At 37.9% G+C, this 22,335-nt stretch overlaps 1 protein-coding gene across 7 annotated transcripts in view; it reads left to right on the top strand.

Annotated features, from left to right (window-relative positions):
* The window catches only part of CEP135 (centrosomal protein 135), a 93,919-nt gene that overhangs the window by 61,275 nt on the left and 10,309 nt on the right, over positions 1 to 22,335 (top strand). For 3 of the 7 annotated variants that reach the window (XM_055085961.1, XM_007116055.4, XM_007116059.4), the window contains 5 exons: positions 5,555 to 5,764; positions 6,896 to 7,098; positions 8,015 to 8,119; positions 10,604 to 10,714; positions 13,243 to 15,158. In XM_055085961.1, the coding sequence (XP_054941936.1) occupies positions 5,555 to 5,764; positions 6,896 to 7,098; positions 8,015 to 8,119; positions 10,604 to 10,703 (618 nt within the window). In that variant the 3' untranslated portion in view covers positions 10,704 to 10,714; positions 13,243 to 15,158. Of the gene's footprint in view, positions 1 to 5,554; positions 5,765 to 6,895; positions 7,099 to 8,014; positions 8,120 to 10,603; positions 10,715 to 11,236; positions 11,548 to 13,242; positions 15,159 to 16,395; positions 18,546 to 22,335 lie in introns of those variants that run through there. The other 4 variants (XR_448321.4, XM_007116057.4, XM_007116056.4 and 1 more) reach the window with 3 other exon arrangements.

The following is a 22,335-nucleotide window of genomic DNA, read 5'->3' as shown; positions in this document are numbered from 1 at the left end:
CTATCACCACCATCCTTCTCCAGAACTTTTTCATCTTCCCCAGTTAAAACTCTGTACCCATTAAATACTAACTAGCTCCCCATACTCCCCTCCCCCAGCCACTGACAGCCACCATTCTACTTTCTCTGTCTATGAATTTGACTACTCCATGTCCCTCTTATAAGTGGAGTCATACAATATTTGTCTTTTTGTGACTGAATTATTTTACTTAGGCCTAAGATTCACTTAAATCTCAGGGTTCACCCATGTTGTAGCATGTGTCAGAATTTCATTCCTTTTTAAGGCTGAATAATATCCCATTGTATGCATATACCGCATTCTAAACATTCATCTGTCAATGAACATTTGGTTTGTTTCCATCTTTGGCTATTGAAAATAATGCTGCTATGAACATGGATGTACAATATCTATTTGAGTCTTTATTTTCAGTTCTTTAGGGTATACCCAGACATGGAATTACTGGATCATATTGTAATTTTATGTTTAATTTTTTGAATAACCACCATACAGTTTTTCACAGGGGCTGCACCATTTTACATTCCCACCTGCAATGTTAGGCTTCCAGTTTCTCCACATCTTCACCAACACTTGTTATTTTCTGGGGTATTTTGTTTTGTTTTTTTGTTTTAATAATGGCCATCCCAATGGGCGTGAAGTGGTATTTCATTTTGGTTTTGACTTGTATTTTCTTAATGATTAGTGATGTTGAGCATATTTTGTGTGTTTATTGGCCATTTGTATATTTTCTTTGGAGAAATATCTATTCAAATCCTTTGCCTAGTTTTTAATCAGGTTGTTTTCTGTTGTTGTTGAGTTGTAGGAATTGTTTGTATATTCTGGATTTCAGTCCCTTATTAGGTATGTGATTTGTGAATATTTTCTCCCATCTCATGGCTTACCTTGTCACTCAGTTTTATCCTTTGATGCACAAGAGTTTTAAATTTTGATGAAGTCCAATTTATCTATTTTTTTTTTCTTGCCTGTATTTTTGGTGTCATATCTAAGAAATCGTTGCTAAATCCAACATAATGAAGCTTTTCCCCTGTTTTTTTCTATGCGTTTTATAGTTTTAGCTCTTATGTTGAGGTCTTTGATCCATTTTGAGTTAATTTTTATACATGATATAAGGTAAGGTTCCAACTTTTGCATGTGGATTTAAATAAGCTTTTGTCATAAAGACAGTCTAATAAAAGTCTCTTAATAAAATTTTGAGTTTAGTTAAAATATAGGGACCCTAAATAAGTTAGATTGATAAGGAACAGTTGGCTATTAGTTCTACTTTCGTTTTGTTTTGTTGGTATAGTATTGTAGTCCGTCTTTTTTTTTTTTTGGTACGCGGGCCTCTCACTGTTGTGGCCTCTCCCATTGTGGAGCACAGGCTCCGCGGCCATGGCTCACGGGCCCAGCCGCTCCGTGGCATGTGGGGTCTTCCCGGACCGGGGCACGAACCCGTGTCCCCTGCATCGGCAGGCAGACTCTCAACCACTGCGCCACCAGGGAAGCCCCGGTCTTTATTTTTTAGAAGAAAGTATTGATTATCTGTAGTGTGTAGAATTATGCACCCCTCCCCCCCAAAATATATTTAGGTCCTAGCTCCCAGTACCTGTGAATGTGACCTTATTTGGAAATAGCATCTTTGCAGATTTAATCAAGTTAAAATGATGTGGGCTTCCCTGGTAGTGCAGTGGTTGAGAATCCCCCTGCCGGTGCAGGGGACGCGGGTTCGTGCCCCGGTCCGGGAAGATCCCACATGCCACGGAGCAACTAAGCCCGTGCGCTACAACAACTGAGGCTGCGCTCTAGAGCCCACGAGCCACAACTACTGAAGCCTGTGCGCCTAGAGCCCGTGCTCTGCAACAAGAGAAGCCACCGCAATGAGAAGCCTGTGCACCGTAACGAAGAGTAGCCCCCGCTCGCTGCAACTGGAGAAAAGTCCACGCAGAGCAATGAAGACCCAATGCAGCTAAAGATAAATAAATAAATATTTTTTTTAAAGGTTAAAATGAGGTGACACTGGGTAGGATGGACCCTAATCTGATAACTGGTGTCCTTGTAAAATAAGGGAGATTCAGACACAGAAGACACAGGGGAGAATGCCATATGAGGATAGAGGCAGAGATTGAAATGATGTGTCTACCAAGGCCAGGAACCCCAAGGATTGCCAGCAATCACTTGAGCTGGGAGAGAGTTGTGAAAAAGATTCTCGCTCAGAACCTCCAGAAGGAACCGATCCTGCTGACATCTGGTTGTGGCCTCCAGAACTGAGAGGGAATACATTTCTATTGTTTTAAGCTATCTAGTTTCTGGTAATTTGTTATGGCAGCGTTAAGAAACTAGTACAGATTTTGGTAACAGGAAGTGGGATGCTTTTGTAACAAACCTAAAAAGGGTCTTTGGAATTGGGTACAGGCTGGAAGAGTAATGGGTACAGGCTGGAAGAGTTTTGTAATGGGTACAGGCTGGAAGAGTTTTGAGGTGCCTGATAGAAAAGTCTAGACTACCTTGAAAAGTTTGTAGGTAGAAAGATGGATGTTAAAGGCAATTCTGAAAAAGTTTTTCTGAGCTCAGAAAAAAAGAGGAAAGCTGTAGAGAAAACTTCTATTATTTACAAAATACATAAATCGTCATGAATGGAATTTGTCCAGAAATAAGAATGTTTCTTCTGGTGAGGTCTCAGGTGGAATTGAGGAACATGTTATTGGACACTGAGAAAAGGTAATTCTTATTATAAAATGGCAGAGGACTTGACTGAATTACGGTATACTCTTAGGAAAGTAGAACTTATAAGTTATGAACTTGGATATTTAGCTGAGGAAATTTCCAAGCAGAGTATGAAAGGTGCAACCTGGTTTCTCCTTGCTGCTTATAGTAAGATGTGAAGGAAAGAGATAGATTGAAGAAGGAATTGCTAAGCAAAAAAAGAGCTGGGACTTGATGATTTGGAAAAGTCTTAGCCTATCCAGATAGTGTGTTCTGGAGGCAGGGCCGAGAGTGTGACTAGGCAAAGAGAGTAGGCGAGTGACTCATAGATCCAACCAATCACCTCAGCAGAAACACTGCCAGCTTGGGCTGAAAGGGACAGAAACAGGATACAAGGAAAGACGTCTTAGATCCTACTAGCAGAAAACAGGCCACTAGAGTTATGAACATATGTTCTCCTTCAAGAAAAGGGAAGAATGAAGGTGGCTCAGAGATCAGCAGGGCTGCCAAGGGCAGCTCAAAAGCTGGTGGACCTGCTACGCTACCATAGGCCCAGGGGACTGGGCTATTTCTTCCTTGATTCCAGAAGGCAGCGCCACTGCCACTGTGAGCCAAGAGATGGGGCTATACCTGAGGGCTGAGAAGGTGGGGCTGCCCTAGCAGGTCCAGAGGACAGAGTATCAAGACACAGATAATTATTTTTAGGCCTTGAAATCGAATGGAATTTGCCCTACTTGGCTGCAAGCTTACTTTGGACTAGTAACTCCTTTATTCCTTCTATTTTCTCCCTTTCAGAATGGGACCATTTTATGCCTTTTCCACCATTTTATTTCAGAGGGAGGTAACTTGTTTTCTAGTATCACAGGTCCGTGGAAGGAGAGGAATTTTGCCCCAGGAAGGACCATACCCAGAGTCTTACCCATTCTGATTTAGATAAGATTTTGGACTTAGAGTTGATGCCAGAATGTTGGGATACAATGAATATATTTTGCACATGGGAAGGACGTGAATTTGGGGGAGCCAGAGAGTTGATAGAATTATGCCCCCCCCAAATATATTGAAATGCTAACCACCAGAACCTGTGAATGTGACCTTTTTGGAAATAGGACCTTTGCAGGTGTAATCAATTTAAGATGAGGTCATACTGGACTAGGGCAGGCCATAACCCAATATTTGGTATCCTTATGAGATAAGAGAAATCTGGACACAGAAGACACAAGGAGAATGTCAAGTGAAGATGAAGGCAGAGATTGGAGTTATGTGTCTACAAGGCAAGGAACACCAAGGATTGCCAGCAATCACCAGAAGTTTGGAGAGAGGCATGGAACAGATTCTCCCTCAGAACCTCCAGAAGAAGCCAATTCTGCCAGCATCTAAATTTCAGACTTGTAACCTCCAGAACTGTGAGGGAATAAATTTCTGTTGTTTTAAGCCACCCAGCAATTTGCAGTAATTTGTTACAGCAGTCCTAGGAAACGAATACACTATTTCTGTAAGTTTTTCTGTTAAGAGTATAATAACTAAAGGAATGTTTTTCAACCTTCAAAATAGTTCTCAGGAGAAATATTCTTTAGTTCTTTTGTTCTTTGTCATTGTTCATGTTTTTATGTGGTATATAAAATTGACTTACATATTTATATTTCTTAGGGGGAATTTTGATTAATTCTTTAATATTTGTAAAATCCAAGTGCTTTTCTGCAATTGTGGAAATTTATTAAATCTTCAAAGCAGTGTGTTAGATTTTTAATGTTGATTCATTTTAGTAAAGCTTGTTTAATAATTTAATTTTCAAATGTGGAATTCTTCCTAAATTCTAGAAGTAGAGTTTATATCTGTTTGTATTTATCACTCACATTTTAAATTGTGAAAAATTTTAAATGTGCATTACTCGGGACTTCCCTGGTGGCGCAGTGGTTAAGAATCTGCCTGCCAGTGAAGGGGACATGGGTTTGAGCCCTGGTCCAGGAAGATCCCACGTGCCACGGAGCAATGAAGCCCGTGCACCACAACTACTGAGCCTGAGCACTAGAGCCATGAGCCACAACTACTGAAGCCTGCGCGCCACAACTACTGAAGCCTGTGCACTGCAACTACTGAAGCCCGTGCACTGCAACTACTGAAGCCCGCACGCCTAGAGCCCGTGCTCCGCAACAAGAGAAGCCACTGCAACGAGAAGCCCGCGCACCGCAACGAAGAGTAGCCCCCGCTCACCACAACTAGAGAAAGCCTGTGTGCAGCAACGAAGACCCAACGCAACCAAAAATAAATAAATTAATTAATTCTTTTTTTAATGTATATTACTTTAGGAAAGAAGTGTTTATCAGTATTTCAAATTTTGCTCATTATTTCAGTTATTAAAATCTTATAAAGTTAAATTAAGGTTAAATTAAATTAATTAGGTTAAATTAAATTTAAATATGAGTTTAGGTATATAGTTTTAAAGCAAACTCCGTTTTTGAAATTCAGAATTTAAAGGCAATTGAGGAGTGATAAGTATACATGTTACTTTAAAAAGCATTATTATAACAGAGTTTATAAAGGAAAAATTTAATATGACTTCAAAGATCTCTCATGTTCACAACCCTAAAGCAGTAATTTTCATCTTTACATCTTCCAAATATATACATGAGGTACTTAGTTACCATGATTAATAATTAAACACAGTTTATTTTTTTAAGCATTAAATAGGCCATCTTTAGCAGACAACTTCCTGAGAGTATCTTAAAATTGCAAAATTTTTAAAATTTCAAAAATTGGCTTTTATAGTTATATAAAGTGACATTGTAGCTACACAGATTCAAACCTTTAATATTACTGGGTTACTTTAACTTTGTACCTGTTTTCTTATTTTCAGCACATAAATGCACATCATGCTTATGAATCTCAGATCTCATCGATGGCAAAAGCCATATCTAGATTAGAAGAAGAGCTGAGACACCAAGAAGATGAAAAAGCAGCAGTATTAAATGATGTGTCATCTCTTAGAGAACTTTGCATTAAGCTTGATTCGGGCAAAGATATTATGACCCAGCAATTGAATTCCAAAAACCTTGAATTTGAGAGGGTAAGAACTTAAAAGATAATATTGTAGCATATTGTTTTTTTATATATAAATTTATTTATTTTATTTATTTATTTTTGGCTGTATTGGGTCTTCATTGCTGCACGCGGGCTTTCTCTAGTTGCGGCAAACAGGGGCTACTCTTCGTTGTGGTGCATGGGCTTCTCATTGCAGTGGCTTCTCTTGTTGCAGAGCACGGGCTCTAGGCGCATAGGCTTCAGTAGCTGTGGCACGTGGGCTTCCGTAGTTGTGGCTCATGGGCTCTAGAGCGCAGGCTCAGTAGTCGTGGCGCATGGGCTTAGTTGCTCTGCGGCATGTGGGGTCTTCCCAGACCAGGGCTCGAACCCGTGTCCCCTACATTGGCAGGCGGATTCTTAACCACTGTGCCACCAGGAAGTCCCAGTAGCGTATTGTTTTATTCAGCCCTACTCTTAATTTGACTACTACATTCTTTGTCGAGGTTTCTTTGGCAAACATGATGATAAAATTAGGTGCTGTTTTGAAGCAGATGGGTATTTAGGAGAATACAAGTCTTCTAATTATAGAATAGGAACATATCCCGATACATTCTCTGTTTAAAACTAAGACTTATATGAAGAATTGAGCAGTTCATTCCTTTCTAAGTGGAATATTTTTCCTGATAAAAATCTTACTTAATTTTAAAAGTCGAGTTAACTGGAACGTCCCATTCCCAAACTGAAGCATTACTTTAAACAACCCAATGTGTGTTTTTAAACATGGGTGTTTCCAGTTTTCACTCATTTAGTAGTAACTTTATTTTCAGGTACTGAGAAGCTTCAAGACTGGTTTGACTATGTAATCAGAATATACATATTTAATAAATCAGAAGGCCCTCCTTACTGATAGGGTGGCCACATTTTAGGATTTTATGTTAATTACCCTCTCTTGACAAGATAACATGAAAGAAAACTATTTGAGGGTTGGGATAGGTCTTTGCTAAAAATAGCAAAGATTATTTTGAAAATAAGGTGTTTTTCTTATATGTGAAAAGTATTACAGAATCTTTAATCAGTACCCAAAATGAAGCAACTGATGTGTGTATAGCTCTGCAGATAATTTTTCAGAGTAAGTCTGAAATTATACTGAAGTAATCTTGCTTTGTTTTTCTTGCAGGTTGCAGAGGAATTAGAAAATGTAAAATCAGAATCAGAGCTGTTAAAAAAACAACTGTCAAGTGAAAGACATACGATTAAAAACCTTGAATCATTGTTGGCTACAAATAGAGATAAAGAATTTCATTCCCATTTAACCTCCCACGAGAAGGATACAGAAATTCAGTTACTTAAAGAGAAGTTAACCCTTTCAGAAAGCAAATTGTAAGCGTCATGAATCAACTTATGTGAGGAAAATAGCTTGTCACAAATAATTTTTCAATATGAATAGTTTTTTATAGATTTGTTGCATAAAACAAATGATAGAAAAATAGTGGAGGAACCAAAAAAAATTTTTTTTCGAAGTGTTGGGGGACTGGGAGGTGGGAGTGCAAAGCAAAGTATTTTGATTACATGGCCGCTGCTTTGGGAAACTCAGGGGGTTTAGCTCAGAAGAGACATCATGTTTGGGGGTGTAATTTGTATATGTTCTCCACAGAGGTGGTACCCGTGGAAGTGAACGAGTGGACTTTAGAAAAATACCTAAATTTGAGAAATGAAGAGAGAAGTCAGCGAAGGGGAGAGCATTTCAGAATGGGGAGTTGGCTGTGTTTCATGCTGTGGATTAGGAAAAAGACTTAGAAAAGGCCATGAAATTTGACCCTCATAAGGATATTGATTACCTTTTAGGAGATTGATAATGGAGAAGTTTGGACATGTTTTTGGAAGAAGGGAGGAAACACAGAGTAGATAGTATGAGTGGAATAATTAACTTTTAAAAGGAATTAGAAATATATCTCTTTCTGAGGTAGGAGTCAAGAAAGAGTCAATAAAGATACTTTACTTTTTGATGTTACAATTCATGTCTTCTCACATTTGTATCTCCAGCATTGCTGCAGTGCCTAGCACATACTAGAAGCTCAGTAAATGTTCATTAAATAAATGAGATGAATGAAAAAGAAAACTTTGTGATAGAAGCTCCAGACATTTATGGAATTATTGTTGAAAAGTCTTCTCTTTTTTTCATCCTTATATGTCACCTCCATTTGTATTTATTAATAACAAAACAAAAATCCATAGCACTTGTTGCTATAAAACAGAATATTTATTATTTATTTGATTTTCTAAATTTGTTTTTAAGAAATAGTCAAAGCCGGGAAAACACCATGCTTCGGGCTAAAATGGCACAATTACAAACAGATCTTGATGTTCTGAAAAGGCAGATTTCAACTGAAAGATATGAACGGTAAGAATATATTTTTAGCGTTGAACAGCGTTTTTATTTATTCCCTATTCTATTCCAGAAGGATTTTTTTTTGTTTGTTTTGTTTTGTTTTTTTTTGTTTTTTTGTGGTACGCGGGCCTCTCACTGCTGTGGCCTCTCCCGTTGCGGAGCACAGGCTCCGGACGCGCAGGCTCAGCGGCCACGGCTCACGGGCCCAGCTGCTCCGCGGCATGTGGGATCCTCCCAGACCGGGGCGCGAACCCGGTTCCCCTGCATCGGCAGGCGGACGCGCAACCACTGCGCCACCAGGGAAGCCCACCAGAAGGATTTAATATGGCTTACAAATAGCAAACTTTTCTTAGCATTAATATGTAAAATAAATTTCTTTGGTAATTCTTCCTAAAAAGGCAGCGAGTGTTGTAGAAGATAATATCCCCACAATAAAGTAGCAAGTATTGTATAAATGTTTGCTGTAGCATTCCTCAGGGCAAAATTAGGGCATTATTTCAAAGGATATAGTTAGGGAATCAGCAAGCTAGTTAAGGATTCTACAAGAGCCCAAAACATTATGGTCCAATAGGAAATTCCAAATACAAATCATCGTAAAAGCGATGATGCTGATGATCTTAAGGGCACTTAACAAATATATGCCAGATACTATGTATGTATCTGATTAATCCTATTAACTATTATTGTGCCTATATTATTATTAGAAACCAAGGTCACGCAAATAGTAAATAGCAGAGCCAAGACTAAAATCCAAACAGGTTTGTCTAATTTTAAAGCCTGTGCTCTTAATCTTTTCAATATATTCCCTACAGCTTAGGAATATTCATAGTCACTTATATTTCAGTTCATTTGCTTTATTTTGTTGAAAATTTTAATCTCCAAGTGTTAGGAACAGGAATGAGACCTGCTTTAACAGTTAAAATCCAAGTCTAATTTGTGAATCAATTTGTCAATTTACTTTTCTTCCATTATTCTTTCCTACTGTATTAATACCGTAGGCATCAGCATTCCTAAGATTTCATTCTCAAATAGTGGTCAGATTGCTTATTTAGGTCAATATTTTGAGTTCTCTAATCTTATTCTTAACCATTTGCTTCAAAACTTTTAAGTGATGTGCAATTTGGATTATAGATGGAATTTGCTAGGAAATCAATATTTGTGATTTCAAAGAGAAATGAAGCCTGAGGTTGCATCAGTGTCATGAAAGCAGTGTTGTTAATTTCTTGTAATTTAGAAGATCTATTTTCTGAATGTACTAAACTGTATATGTGTAGTGATTTTCATTTATTAATGACAACTGAAATTCTCTTCAATTCAAGGGTCCTAAATCAAGCTCTCTGTTGCCTAGGGTTATAGACTCCCTTAATTCTTCTCCTTTTTCCTTGCCCCTGGTCCCCAAGGAAACCTTGACCCACATGACCATGTCTTTCCTTCTCTTTACCATGCAACTAGATCATGCATTTTTAAAGAGGCAGTATTGTCACTGCAGGGAACAATATGGATTCTTGGGGAAGAGGGAATGGCAAAGAAACCTTAGGTACTACAGTGATTTACGGCCCTCCGAAGGGCCACAGTATATTAACAGTGTATCTGTGTATTAAAATCTGATGTATTAAAATTGGACGGAGGGGGAATAATTTGGGGAGGGGCATCTAAAAAAGTTTTTTTAGGGGATTATAATGAAAAAAGTTTGTGAAGCACCCACCTAGGTAGAAATCCTAGGTACTGAAGAGCTCAAGCCAGAAAGTCTGGGCCAGGAACTGAATAGCCCACAGTAGAGGTGGCAACACAGTCATCATGCTTTGTGGGGCAGACCCAGACATAACAGAAAGTAAATTATTTTACTTCTAACATTTGGGCGTTTTGGGACAGGAAGAAGGAAGAGGACTAGATTTATGTGCAAGAAGAGGTGGGAAAGGTAGGGTCAGAGAAGGGAACCAACCAACTTTGAAAATCTATATTCAGAGGGCCTTTGAACAATCTCTTAAAGTACATATTCCTTTAATTGACATCTTTTATCCTCAACTTAAAAATGATATAAAGACATAGGGTTTATTTATTTGTTTGCTTGTTTGTTTATGGCTGCGTTGGGTCTTTGTTGCTGCGTGGGCTTTCTCTAGTTGCGGTGGCGAGCAGGGGCTACTCTTTGTTGAGGTGTGCAGGCTTCTCAATGCGGTGGCTTCTCTTGTGGAGCACGGGCTCTAGGCGCGCGGACTTCAGTAGTTGTGGCACGTGGGCTCAGTAGTTGTAGCTCACAGGCTTAGTTGCTCCGCAGCATGTGGGATCTTCCTGGACCAGGGCTCAAACCTGTGTCCCCTGCATTGGCAGGTGGATTCTTAACCACTGTGCCACCCGGGAAGTCCCTATAAAGGATTTAAATTTAGTTGAAATACTAATTAATCAATTGATTAGAAATTACTTAACTAAAACAATAACAGGACCTTTTATTTGTTTACCACTTTTTGGTATAATCTCTTATTTTGTCTTTATTGACAGAGAACGAGCAATCCAAGAGATGCGTCGGCACGGTCTTCGCACACCGCCCCTTAGTTCTACTCTGAAGTCTCCTTTACATTCTCCTGAACATGTAAACTGATTATCAGAAAGGTATGTATGTTAACACCAAGTACAAGCAAAACTTATCTCTGGTTATAAAAATTACGAGAGTTGTTTTCTGTGTGGGGGGAGAGGAGATTGCCTATAAAGGTGGTAGGGAACTTTCAGAGGTAATGGAATGTGCTGTATCATGGTATTGATGGTTATATGGCTGTATACAATTGTAAAAATTCGTTGAACTGAACGTTTACAGTCCATGTATTTTATTGTATATAAATTGTACCTTAATTAAAAAAGAGAAGACATCTGGGGACTTCCCTGGTGGTCCAATGGTAAAGAATCTGCCTTCCAGTGTAGGGGACGTGGGTTTGATCCCTGATCAGGGAACTAAGATCTCACATGCCGTGGGGCCACTAAGCCCATGCACCACAACTACTGAGTTTGCGTGCCTCAGTGAGAGCCTGGGTGCCACAAACTACAGAGCCCACGTGCTCTGGAGCCTGCACACCACAACTAGAGAGAGAAAACTTATGCACCACAACTAGAGAGAAGCCCACGTCCCGCTACAACTAGAGAGAAAACCTGCACGCCACAACTAGAGAGAAGCCCATGCGCCACTACAACTAGAGAGAGAAAACCCACGCACCACAACTAGAGAGAAGCCCACGCACTGCAAGGAAGAGCCTGCACGCCGCAACGAAAGATCCTGCATGCCTCAATGAAGATCCCACACGCCGCAACTAAGACCCGATGCAGGTTAAAAAAGAGAGAGAGAGAAGACATCCACAACAAAAATTAAATGACAGTATGAGATATCACAGGGTAATATTTGATGAAGTGCCAAACTCAAGGTACAAATAACAGATAGTGAAAGTATGGACAAAGACATAGAAAATATTATTTAATATTGAAAGCTAGATATTTTAAGATAAATTATTATATACATACAGAAAAGTGCTATATCATAGGATATACAGCTCAATGTATTTTTACAAACTGAACACACCTATGCAACCTGCACCCGGATCAAGAAACAAAACATGACCTCTCTTGGGTGTCGTCCTGGTCATAAGCCTTACTCTAAAAGTAACTGTCTCGGTTATTAAAAACATAGATTTCTTTTGTCTGTTTCTGGACATTTTATAAATGAAATCATATATTTCTGGCTTTTTTTCTCAATAGTACCTTTGTGACATTCATCCATACTGCTATGTACTTGTAGACAGTTCAGTCTTGTTGCTGTATAGTATTCCATTATGTGAACATACCACAGTCCATTTACTCGTTCTGTTTTTGATGGGCATTTGATAATTTCCAGTTTGGGCTATTACAGATAGAATTATGATGAACATTCTAGTACCTTATGTTGGCGAACAGATGTGTGCGTTTCGTTTGGGTACACACTTAGGAGTGAGATTGTCAGGTCACTGGACACGCATGTGTTCGAGCTTGAGTAGTTATGGTAAGTCAGTTTTCCAAAGTGATTGTAAAGAGCTAGGACACATTTGGCTGAGGAAGCATCAAAGTGATGTGCTCATGGGAGATGGGAGTGAATGGGAAAGAAGCATGTCAGACCCAGGGTTTGAAAAGTAGCTGACTGAAAAATGCAGGCTTATTGACAGAAATAGTAAAGTCAGTCCTTCAAAAAATTATTCATTTTTTGGCCTCTCAGTAGAATTTTATAGGAGATAATTAAGCATTTCCTTGGTGACTTCAGAATCCTCATAAGAGTATTAGCTATGTTCTATTCTTTAATATACTGATGCCCCAGGGTTTATTGGTATTTGTAGGGCCTATGTTTAAATGATTCCTGATTGCTGCGCTTTTGCTTTTGTGTTTGTTTATTTGATTAAAACATTTGTTTTCCTCTTTCATTTTGAGGACCGCTTCCTAGTGCTGGCAGCAGTCACTTTGTCCTCACAACTTCTAAGCTGCTGCATTAATTTGAATGTGATTAGATGGAGGTTCTGCTTCTCATTATAAAGCCTCTTGGCAGTTGTGACACAATCATTTTTTTCATGCTTGATTCACAGTTGCATTTTAGATCAAGGGTTGGTAAACTAGGCCCTATAGGCCAAATCCACACCACTGCCTATTTTTGTAAATTAAGCTTTATTAAGCCACACCCATTTGTTTACATATTGTCTCAGACTGCTTTTCTGCAGTGGCAGAATTAGGTAGTTGTGACAGAGACCCTGTGGCCCACAAATCTGAAATATTTATTTACTAACTGGACTTTCACGTCACATAGCCCCTGGAAAACTTATGTGTATACTCGTGAGATGATAAGAGTGAAAAAGCAAGTTATTCCTTAGTTTATGAAAAGAGGCTTGACTCCCAGGGATCCCCAAACTATACTTTAAGAACCACTGATCTAGAACATAGTGCTTTCCAGCAATCTCTAAAGCTGTAATGAATTAGAAAACTTTTTAAAATTATGATAAAATATATATAACATGAACTTTGCCTACTTTTTTTTTTTAAGATTTTTTTTGATGTGGACCATTTTTAAAGTCTTTATTGAATTTGTTACAATATTGCTTCTGTTTTATGTTTTGTTTTGTTTTTTTTCTGGCTAGGAGGCATGTGAGATCTTATTTCCCTGACCAGGGATTGAACCCACACCCCCTGCATTGGAAGGCGAAGTCTTAACCACTGGACCACCAGGGAAGTCCCTGAACTTTGCCTTCTTAACTATTTTGTAAAGTGTACAACTCAGTGGCATTAAATTCACAATGTTGTACAACCATCACCACTATTTCCAGAATTTTTTATCACCCAAACAGAAACTCTGTATCTATTAAGCAATAACTCTCCAGTCCCCTGTCTTCACTTCCCTGCCCCTGATAACCTCTAATCTACTTTCTATCTCTATAAATTAGCCTACTCTAGATTTTCATATAAGTGAATTTATATAATATTTGTCTTTTTGCATCTAGCTTATTTCATTTAGAATAATGTCTTCAGGGTTCATCTGTGTTGTAGCATGTATCAGAACTTCATTCCTTTTCATCCCTGAATGATATTCCTTTGTGTTTATACCACATTTTGTTCTTTTGCTCATCAGTTGATGGACATCTGGGTTGTTTTCATCTCTTAGCTATTGTGAATAATGCTGCTGTGAACTTCAATTGGTGTACAAGTATCTGTTTTAGTCTGTTTTAATATCTTTTGGGAGTACCTAGAGTTGCTGGGTCATAAGGTAATTCTATGTTTAATTTTTTGATTACCTGCCAAACTTTTTCCACATGACTGTACCATTTTACATTCTCAACAGCAGTCTAAGACTTCCAGTTTTCCAAGTCCTTGTCAACACTTGTTATTTTCCATTTTTTTATTATAGCCATTCTAGTAGATGTAGAGTAGAAAATGTCTACAACCATTAACAAATTCCCAGAGTATCCTAATGATGTTGTTAATTGGTAACACATTTCCATTCATATTTTCTAACGTTGTCACAAAAACTAATTTTAAGGGATTTCCCCATAAGTACCCAGAAATGAATATGAAATATTCATATCAAGCCATATTTACAGTGTCTCTAATAGTTAACATATATAATCCAGTTTTGCTTTTACTGTTTTGATTATTGCATCTAAAAAATGCTCACTGAGAAAACATAAAATACAAAAGTATAAAGAAGATAACCAAAATCACTTTTTTTTACATTTTTTTTAATTGGAGTAAAATACACATAAGGTCAAATTTATCATTTTAACCTTTTTTTGTGTGTGTGTGGTACGCGGACCTCTCACTGTTGTGGCCTCTTCCGTTGCGGAGCACAGGCTCCAGACGCACAGGCTCAGCGGCCATGGCTCACGGGCCCAGCCGCTCTGTGGCATATGGGATCTTCCCGGACCGGGGCACAAACCCGTGTCTCCTGCATCGGCAAGCGAATTCTCAACCACTGCGCCACCAGGGAAGCCCTTAACCATTTTTAAGTGTACATTTCTCTGGCAGTTAGTACATTCACACTCTTGTGCAAAAATCATCTCCACCATCAGTCTCCAGAACTTTTTCATCTTCCCCAGCTAAAACTCTGTACCCATTGAACACTAACTCCCCATTCTCTCCTTCCCCTAACCTCTGACAATCACCATGCCAATGTCTGTCTCTATGAATTTGACTATTCTTTGTACCTTAAGTAAGTGGAATCATGCAGTATTTGTGTTTTTGTGACTGACTTATTTCACTTACTATAATGTTTTCAAGTTTTATCCATGAGGGAGGGAGTATGTGTCAGAATTCCCTTCCTTTTTGAGGCTAAATATTATTCCATTCTATGTATATAGCACACTTTGTTTATCCATTCATCACTTGGGTTGCTTCCACCTTTTGGCTATTGTGAAAATGCTGCTGTTAACATGGATGTACAAATCAAAATCGCTTTTAATCCTACAACCCAGAGAAAATAGCAATTAGCCATTTGATACACTCCCTTCTATTTTTATTTATTTATTTATTTTTTGTGGTACGCGGGCTTCTCACCGTTGTGGCCTCTCCCGTTGCAGAGCACAGGCTCCAGACGCACAGGTTCAATGGCCATGGCTCACGGGCCTAGCCGCTCCGCGGCATGTGGGATCTTCCCAGACCGGGGCACGAACCCGTGTCCCCTGCATAGGCAGGCAGACTCTCAACCACTGTGCCACCAGGGAAGCCCCCTTCTTTTTTTTTTTTTTTTTTTTTTAAAAAGGTCTATTTTTTTTTTTTTAACTTTATTTATTTATTTATTTTGGCCGTGACATGCGGCATGCGGAATCTTTGCAGGATCTTAATTCCCTGACAAGGGGTCAAATCCGTGACCCCTGCATTGGGAGGGGAGCACGGAGTCTTAACCACTGGACCACCAGGGAAGCCCCTACTCCTTTCTTATGTTTAATTTGTAATAAATATACACACAAGCATAGACATACATGTATAATTCTAATAGAAATCATACTCAAAATAGTTTTTATCAGTTTTTTTGTTCTGTGGGGTTTTCCCCTTAATATAGTTGCATGCATTTATTCTTATCATTAAAAGCATTTTCAAAAATGCCATTTTAAAATAGTGATTTAACAGTTGATCACATGGATATTCCATGAATTATTTAATCATTCTCCTCTTATGGAACATATATCGATAGTTTGTTTCCAACTTTTTTTTCTTATAAACAATGTTTTACATCAGTATTTGACAACCTGTCTGATAATTTCTTCTTAAGTATGTCTTCCTCGGTATAGAAAAAAATAATTACTTTCTCAGTGTTTCCATTGTGTGATTTTTTATATTTTAATGTCTGTGTTTTTTAATTGGGAGGGTGGTTAGATAGCACATAAGGTCAAAATACTTGGAAAAATATTTGACTATCCCTAACATGCTATTTTAAGACTCAGACAACGTAATTTACAGTACTTGTTTGTAATTTTATGAAACCTATACATCATAGTATCCCTTCTTTTGAGCTATTTTTCTCAATTAACATTCTATGTTACCCCATTCTTTTCACTGTGTATCATTCTTTTAGTACTCATATACTTTAAAGTGCTTTTGTATAATAGTTTAAAGGGAATATCTTTTTGAAACATAGGACAGTACTTCTTGACTATTAACTATAATTTGATTGTGGGCAAAGGTTTTATTAGAGATTATAATTTCAGTTAAAACATTACTGAACTGCAGTTTTTCCTGAAAGTACTGAGTAATTTTATCATTTTTTTCTTAATCCACCTTTCCCCTCCCCCCTTTTTCAGAATGATGGCTTTCATGAGTTGGCTATATGGATTTTTTTAAAGGACAAACAGTAATGAAATATTTGAAGCACTTGTTCCTGAAAATTATGAACATTGACACAAATTCTACCTCTGTCAACTTTTATTTAAATCAGTGAATATGTAAAAATTTGGTTTAAAAGAGCTTTATCCATGTGTATATTTTCATATATATGACAGAACAGAATATGTATGAATAGTGCTAATGTTATATCTGTATTTTTATTATTCCTGACTTAAATTACTTCCACAGTGTGTTTATACTGTGAATTAATGTGATGTATTATTCACATTATGCTTTAAAATCTTTTTCTTAATGAGCCATGATATATGTATATAAATATTCTAGTTTCCATGCCTGTGTTTATAACCTATATCTTTAATACATTCAGAAGGGATGATCAACTTTGATGCTATGCTGTCATGTTTAACTTTTTTCTTCTACATGTAAAATTAATTATGCACCAATATGATGTCTATCATTGAGGGGACTATATTCAGGTCTATTCTTATAATAGCAAAGGTCTTGATAAAATAATGGTTACCATATATAATTTGTTATTGCCAACTAGAAGAACTGTGATAGAAAAGATACATTGGGCTTCCCTGGTGGCGCAGTGGTTGAGAATCCGCCTGCTGATGCAGGGGACACGGGTTCGTGCCCCGGTCCGGGAAGATCCCACATGCCGCGGTGCGGCTGGGCCCATGAGCCATGGCCGCTGAGCCTGCGCGTCCAGAGCCTGTGCTCCGCAACGGGAGGGGCCGCAGCAGTGAGAGGCCCGCGTACCGCAAAAAAAAAAAAAAAGATACATTCATATATTATATACAATATTATACTATTTTGGCTATCACATGGACTCTTCACATAATATAAACGCTATCAAAATTAAACTAAAAGCTGTATTTAGAATTTTGTAAAACGATAGAACAGAAATTTGGGATATTTTTCAGTAAATAAAATTTCTCACTGTACTAATCTAAAATTTTGAATACAAAAGTATCAATATATGGGGTAAATACAGTAAAACATTTTGTTAAAATTCCATTATACATTAAATAATATCCAGTTTTTTGCTTCTAAACCTGTGTGTTGTAATTTATCAGTCTTCCAGAATAGTATGTAAACACTGACCTGTTGTGGCATATTAGATAGAAAACAGCTTTTTACAGTGAATTTTCAAAGTTGTAACTTTAAAGGATTTAGATATATACAGATATTAATAAAAGTACAAAATAGATTGTCATACAAAAACTAATTGTGTGGGCTTCACTGGTGGCGCAGTGGTTGCGAGTCCGCCTGCTGATGCAGGGGACACGGGTTTGTGCCCCGGTCCGGGAAGATCCCACATGCCGCGGAGCGGCTGGGCCCATGAGCCATGGCCGCTGAGCCTGCGCGTCCGGAGCGTGCGCTCCGCAACGGGAGAAGCCACAACAGTGAGAGGCCTGCGTACCACGAAAAACAAAACAAAACAAAAAACACAAACAAAAAAAAAACTAATCGTGTTTAAACCATACACATTTGAAGAAAATCCTGTTTTTAATAGATTTCATTATGATCGAAAAAGAACTTAAAAACTAGCATTGGAAAATGGAAAACCAATTATTTATGATACATTTTATTTCCTCCTGTGGTTTAATAAAGTGGAGTTTGTGTGTACCTGGGGGTGGGCAGCGCTCTTTTTCTAAAACTAATATTCCTTATATATTCTCGTTATGCCCTTTGCAGTAATTAAGTGTGTATTTGGTGTGATGTGGCTTACTTTTTCACCATCTATGTAATTTTATGTATTCTATCTCCTGTGTGTGAATTCATGTATTACAGCAAAATACAATAGAAGTGGGACTATTTACAATGTCATGTGGAAAATCTTTTAATAAATATATGTAAATAAAAGTTAAAAATTTGTCCCCACCTTTTCCCCAAAGCAACAGCAAGGCATATTTTGTTAGATATTTTATTTTTAATGTTTCTATAATTTAAAAATGTATAGTTTGCCATAATTGTTATTTTCATAATCAGCCATGATACAATTTTTTAATGTAGTTTTATCTTGAAATACTGAATGTTCTGACCTTTTATAGATGTTTTTAATTTGTTTTAAATAATTTTAAATTATGGAGCTTGACATAGATTTTCCAATAAACTTTCCAGTCAATTTATTTTCTCTTTCTTACAAATAATTTTGTATAATGGTAGCAGTATTCTTAATTCAAAAGTTAAGTATAATTTATTCAAATCAAATTTTATCATGGTGGGATATGGAGAAGTCTCTGAACTCAGATTCCAGGCACTTTTTTTTTTTAACATCTTTATTGGAGTATAATTGCTTTACAATGTTGTGTTACTTTCTGCTGAATAACAAAGTGAATCAGCTAAATGTGTACATATATCCCCATATCCCCTCCCTCTTGCATCTCCCTGCCACCCTCCCTATCGCACCCCTCTGGGTGGTCACAAACCATGGAGCTGATCTCCCAGTGCTATGTGGCTGCTTCCCACTAGCTAGCTATTTTACATTTGGTAGTGTATATATGTCAGTGCCACTCTCTCACTTCATCCCAGCTTCCCCTTCCCCCTCACCGTGTCCTCAAGTCCATTCTCTACATCTGCGTCTTTATTCCTGTCCTGCCCCTAGGTTCGTCAGAACCATTTCTTTTTTTCAGATTCCATATATATGTGTTAGCATAATGGTATTTGTTTTTCTCTTTCTGACTTACTTCACTCTTTATGACAGACTCTAGGTCCATCCACCTCACTACAAATAACTCTATTTCGTTTCTTTTTATGGCTGAGTAATATTCCATTGTATATATGTGCCACATTTTCTTTATCCATTCATCTGTCGATGGACACTTAGGTTGCTTCCATGTCCTGGCTGTTGTAAATAGAGCTGCAATGAACATTGTGGTACATGACTCCTTTTGAATTACGGTTTTCTCAGGGTATATGCTGAGTAGTGGGATTGTTGTGTCGTATGGTAGTTCTATTTTGTTTTTTAAGGAACCTCCATACTGTTCTCCATAGTGGCTGTATCAATTTACATTCCCACCAACAGTGCAAGAGCGTTCCCTTTTCTCCATACCCTCTCCAGCATTTATTGTTTGTAGATTTTTTGATGATGGCCAACTGGCACAAAAACAAATACAGATCAATGGAACAGGATAGAAAGCCCCAGAGATAAACCCACACACTTACGGTCACCTTATCTTTGATAAAGGAGGCAAGAATATACAATGGAGAAAAGACAGCCTCTTCAATAAATGGTGCTGGGAAAACTGGACAGCTACATGTAAAAGAATGAAATTAGAACACTCCCTAACACCATACACAAAAATAAACTCAAAATGGATTAAAGACCCAAATATAAGGCCAGACACTAGAAAACTCTTAGAGGAAATCATAGGTAGAACACTCTGAGATAAATCACAGCAAGATCCTTTTTGACCCACCTCCTAGAGAAATGGAAATAAAAACAAACTGGCACAAAAACAAATACAGATCAATGGAACAGGATAGAAAGCCCCAGAGATAAACCCACACACTTACGGTCACCTTATCTTTGATAAAGGAGGCAAGAATATACAATGGAGAAAAGACAGCCTCTTCAATAAATGGTGCTGGGAAAACTGGACAGCTACATGTAAAAGAATGAAATTAGAACACTCCCTAACACCATACACAAAAATAAACTCAAAATGGATTAAAGACCCAAATATAAGGCCAGACACTAGAAAACTCTTAGAGGAAATCATAGGTAGAACACTCTGAGATAAATCACAGCAAGATCCTTTTTGACCCACCTCCTAGAGAAATGGAAATAAAAACAAAAATAAACAAATGGGACCTAATGAAACATAAAAGCTTTTGCACGGAAAGGGAAACCATAAACAAGATGAAAAGACAACCCTCAGGATGGGAGAAAATATTTGCAAACGAAGCAACTGACAAAGGATTAATCTCTAAAATTTACAAGCAGTTCATGCAGCTCAATATCAGAAAAACAAATAAACCAATACAAATATGGGCAGAAGACCTAAATAGACATTTCTGCAAAGAAGATATACGGATTGCCAACAAACACATGAAAGGTTGCTCAACATCACTAATCGTTAGAGAAATGCAAGTGAAGACTACAGTGAGGTATCATCTCACACCAGTCAGAATGGCCATCTTCAAAGAATACCTCCCAAAAAAAAAAAAAAAAAACCTCCCATTTTAAAACCCTCTTGAACCATACCATTCCATTTTTCATACTCTTTATAGCAAAAGTTCCTTGAAAGGAGTTATCCATGAAAGGAGTTATCCATACTCACTTCATGCCACCTTTCCTTCTTGAACTATTCTAATCACAATTTATTCCCATTACTCCAGCCAAACCATTCTTATCAAGGCACCAACAACCCCCATGTGTTCTTTATTTCCACTATTACCTTTTTCATACCTAATATTTCCACTTAGTGCTTTTTCGTTATGATTTGTTGTTTGATACTGCTCCTATTTTTCTTTGAGGAAGGATTAGGTATAGATATAGCTTTAAAATAGTGCATTTGAAGATAAGATTGAGGACTTCTTCCAGAAGGCATCAGAAAAAGAGATCGAAAACATAAAAGAAAAGATGAGCATCATAGAGGATATGTGTAGGAGTGCCAACATCCAGGTAATAATGAGCCTTAGAAATGAGAAATATTAGAAAGGAGTGTAGAAAATAGTTTAAGAAATGATGGAGATAAATGTCCCCAAATTAAGGATACTTTAATAAAGTCTGAGGTCTTTATTAAAAGGGCTCAGAGAAAGCCAAGTAGGAGAGAAGGAAAAACCCACATTTAGACAGAATATTGAAGACAGGAGAGAAATTATAAAAGCTGCAGAGAGAAAACAGTTCACCTAAAAAGGAACAAGGATCAGATTTACATCTGTTATGGCCTGAATGTGTCTTCCAAAATTGCTATGTGGAAACCCTATTTTCTAATGTGATGATATTAGGAGGTGGGGCCTTTGGGAGGTAATTAGGTCATGAGGGTGGAGCCCTCATGAATGGGATTAGTACCCTTGTAAAAGGAATCCCAAAAGCTCTCTTGCCCTGTTTGCTGTATGAGGGTACAATAATAAGTCAGCAGTCTATAACCCAGAAAAGGACTCTCACCAGAACCTGACTGTGCTGGCACCCTTATCTCGGACTTCTAGCCTCCAAAACCATGAGAAATAAATTTTTATTGTTTACCAATCTATGGTAAATTATTATAGCAATTCCTACAGACAGAGACAACATCAACCTTCTCGATAATTAAACTGGAAATGAGCAACATAGTATTTTTAGAATATTGAAAGACATGAATTTTGAACCTATTTTATAACTATGCTGTTATTCGAATCTGAAGGTATAATAAAAATGTTCTTAGGCATACAAAGTCTCAGAATGTTTGCCAAGTGATCAACATTGAAAAAACTTGAAGGAAGTAATCAATTAGAGAAGTAGGTACAGAAGATGCTGCAAGAGATGTGATAATTAAAGATAAATAGCTTGGTAAAGCATATTAATAAAAAGAGGAGGGACAAAAAAAAGAAACAAAATATATCTATAAAAATTAAGACCAAAAATTTTAGAATCTGGATAATACCAACATGCTAGACAGTGGGGAGGAGGACAGAAAGAGAAGAAAGGCACATGAGAAGAGGTAAAATACCTGTCAGGAGAACATACAAATCTCGATATTTCAGAAATCAACAAGGAGGGCTAACACAAACAGTTGTCTTAAGAGCAACTATCAAAATGATATAACAGGGCTTCCCTGGTGGCGCAGTGGTTGAGAGTCCACCTGCCGATGCAGGGGACGCGGGTTCGTGCCCGGTCCGGGAAGATCCCACATGCCGCGGAGCGGCTGGGCCCGTGAACCATGGCCGCTGGGCCTGCGCGTCCGGAG

Source organism: Physeter macrocephalus, chromosome 7, assembly GCF_002837175.3.
Source record: "Physeter macrocephalus isolate SW-GA chromosome 7, ASM283717v5, whole genome shotgun sequence".
Classification (NCBI taxonomy): Eukaryota; Metazoa; Chordata; class Mammalia; order Artiodactyla; family Physeteridae; genus Physeter; species Physeter macrocephalus.
The sequence above is the reverse complement of the archived record's forward strand: the minus strand, read 5'-3'. Positions and strand labels throughout refer to the sequence as shown.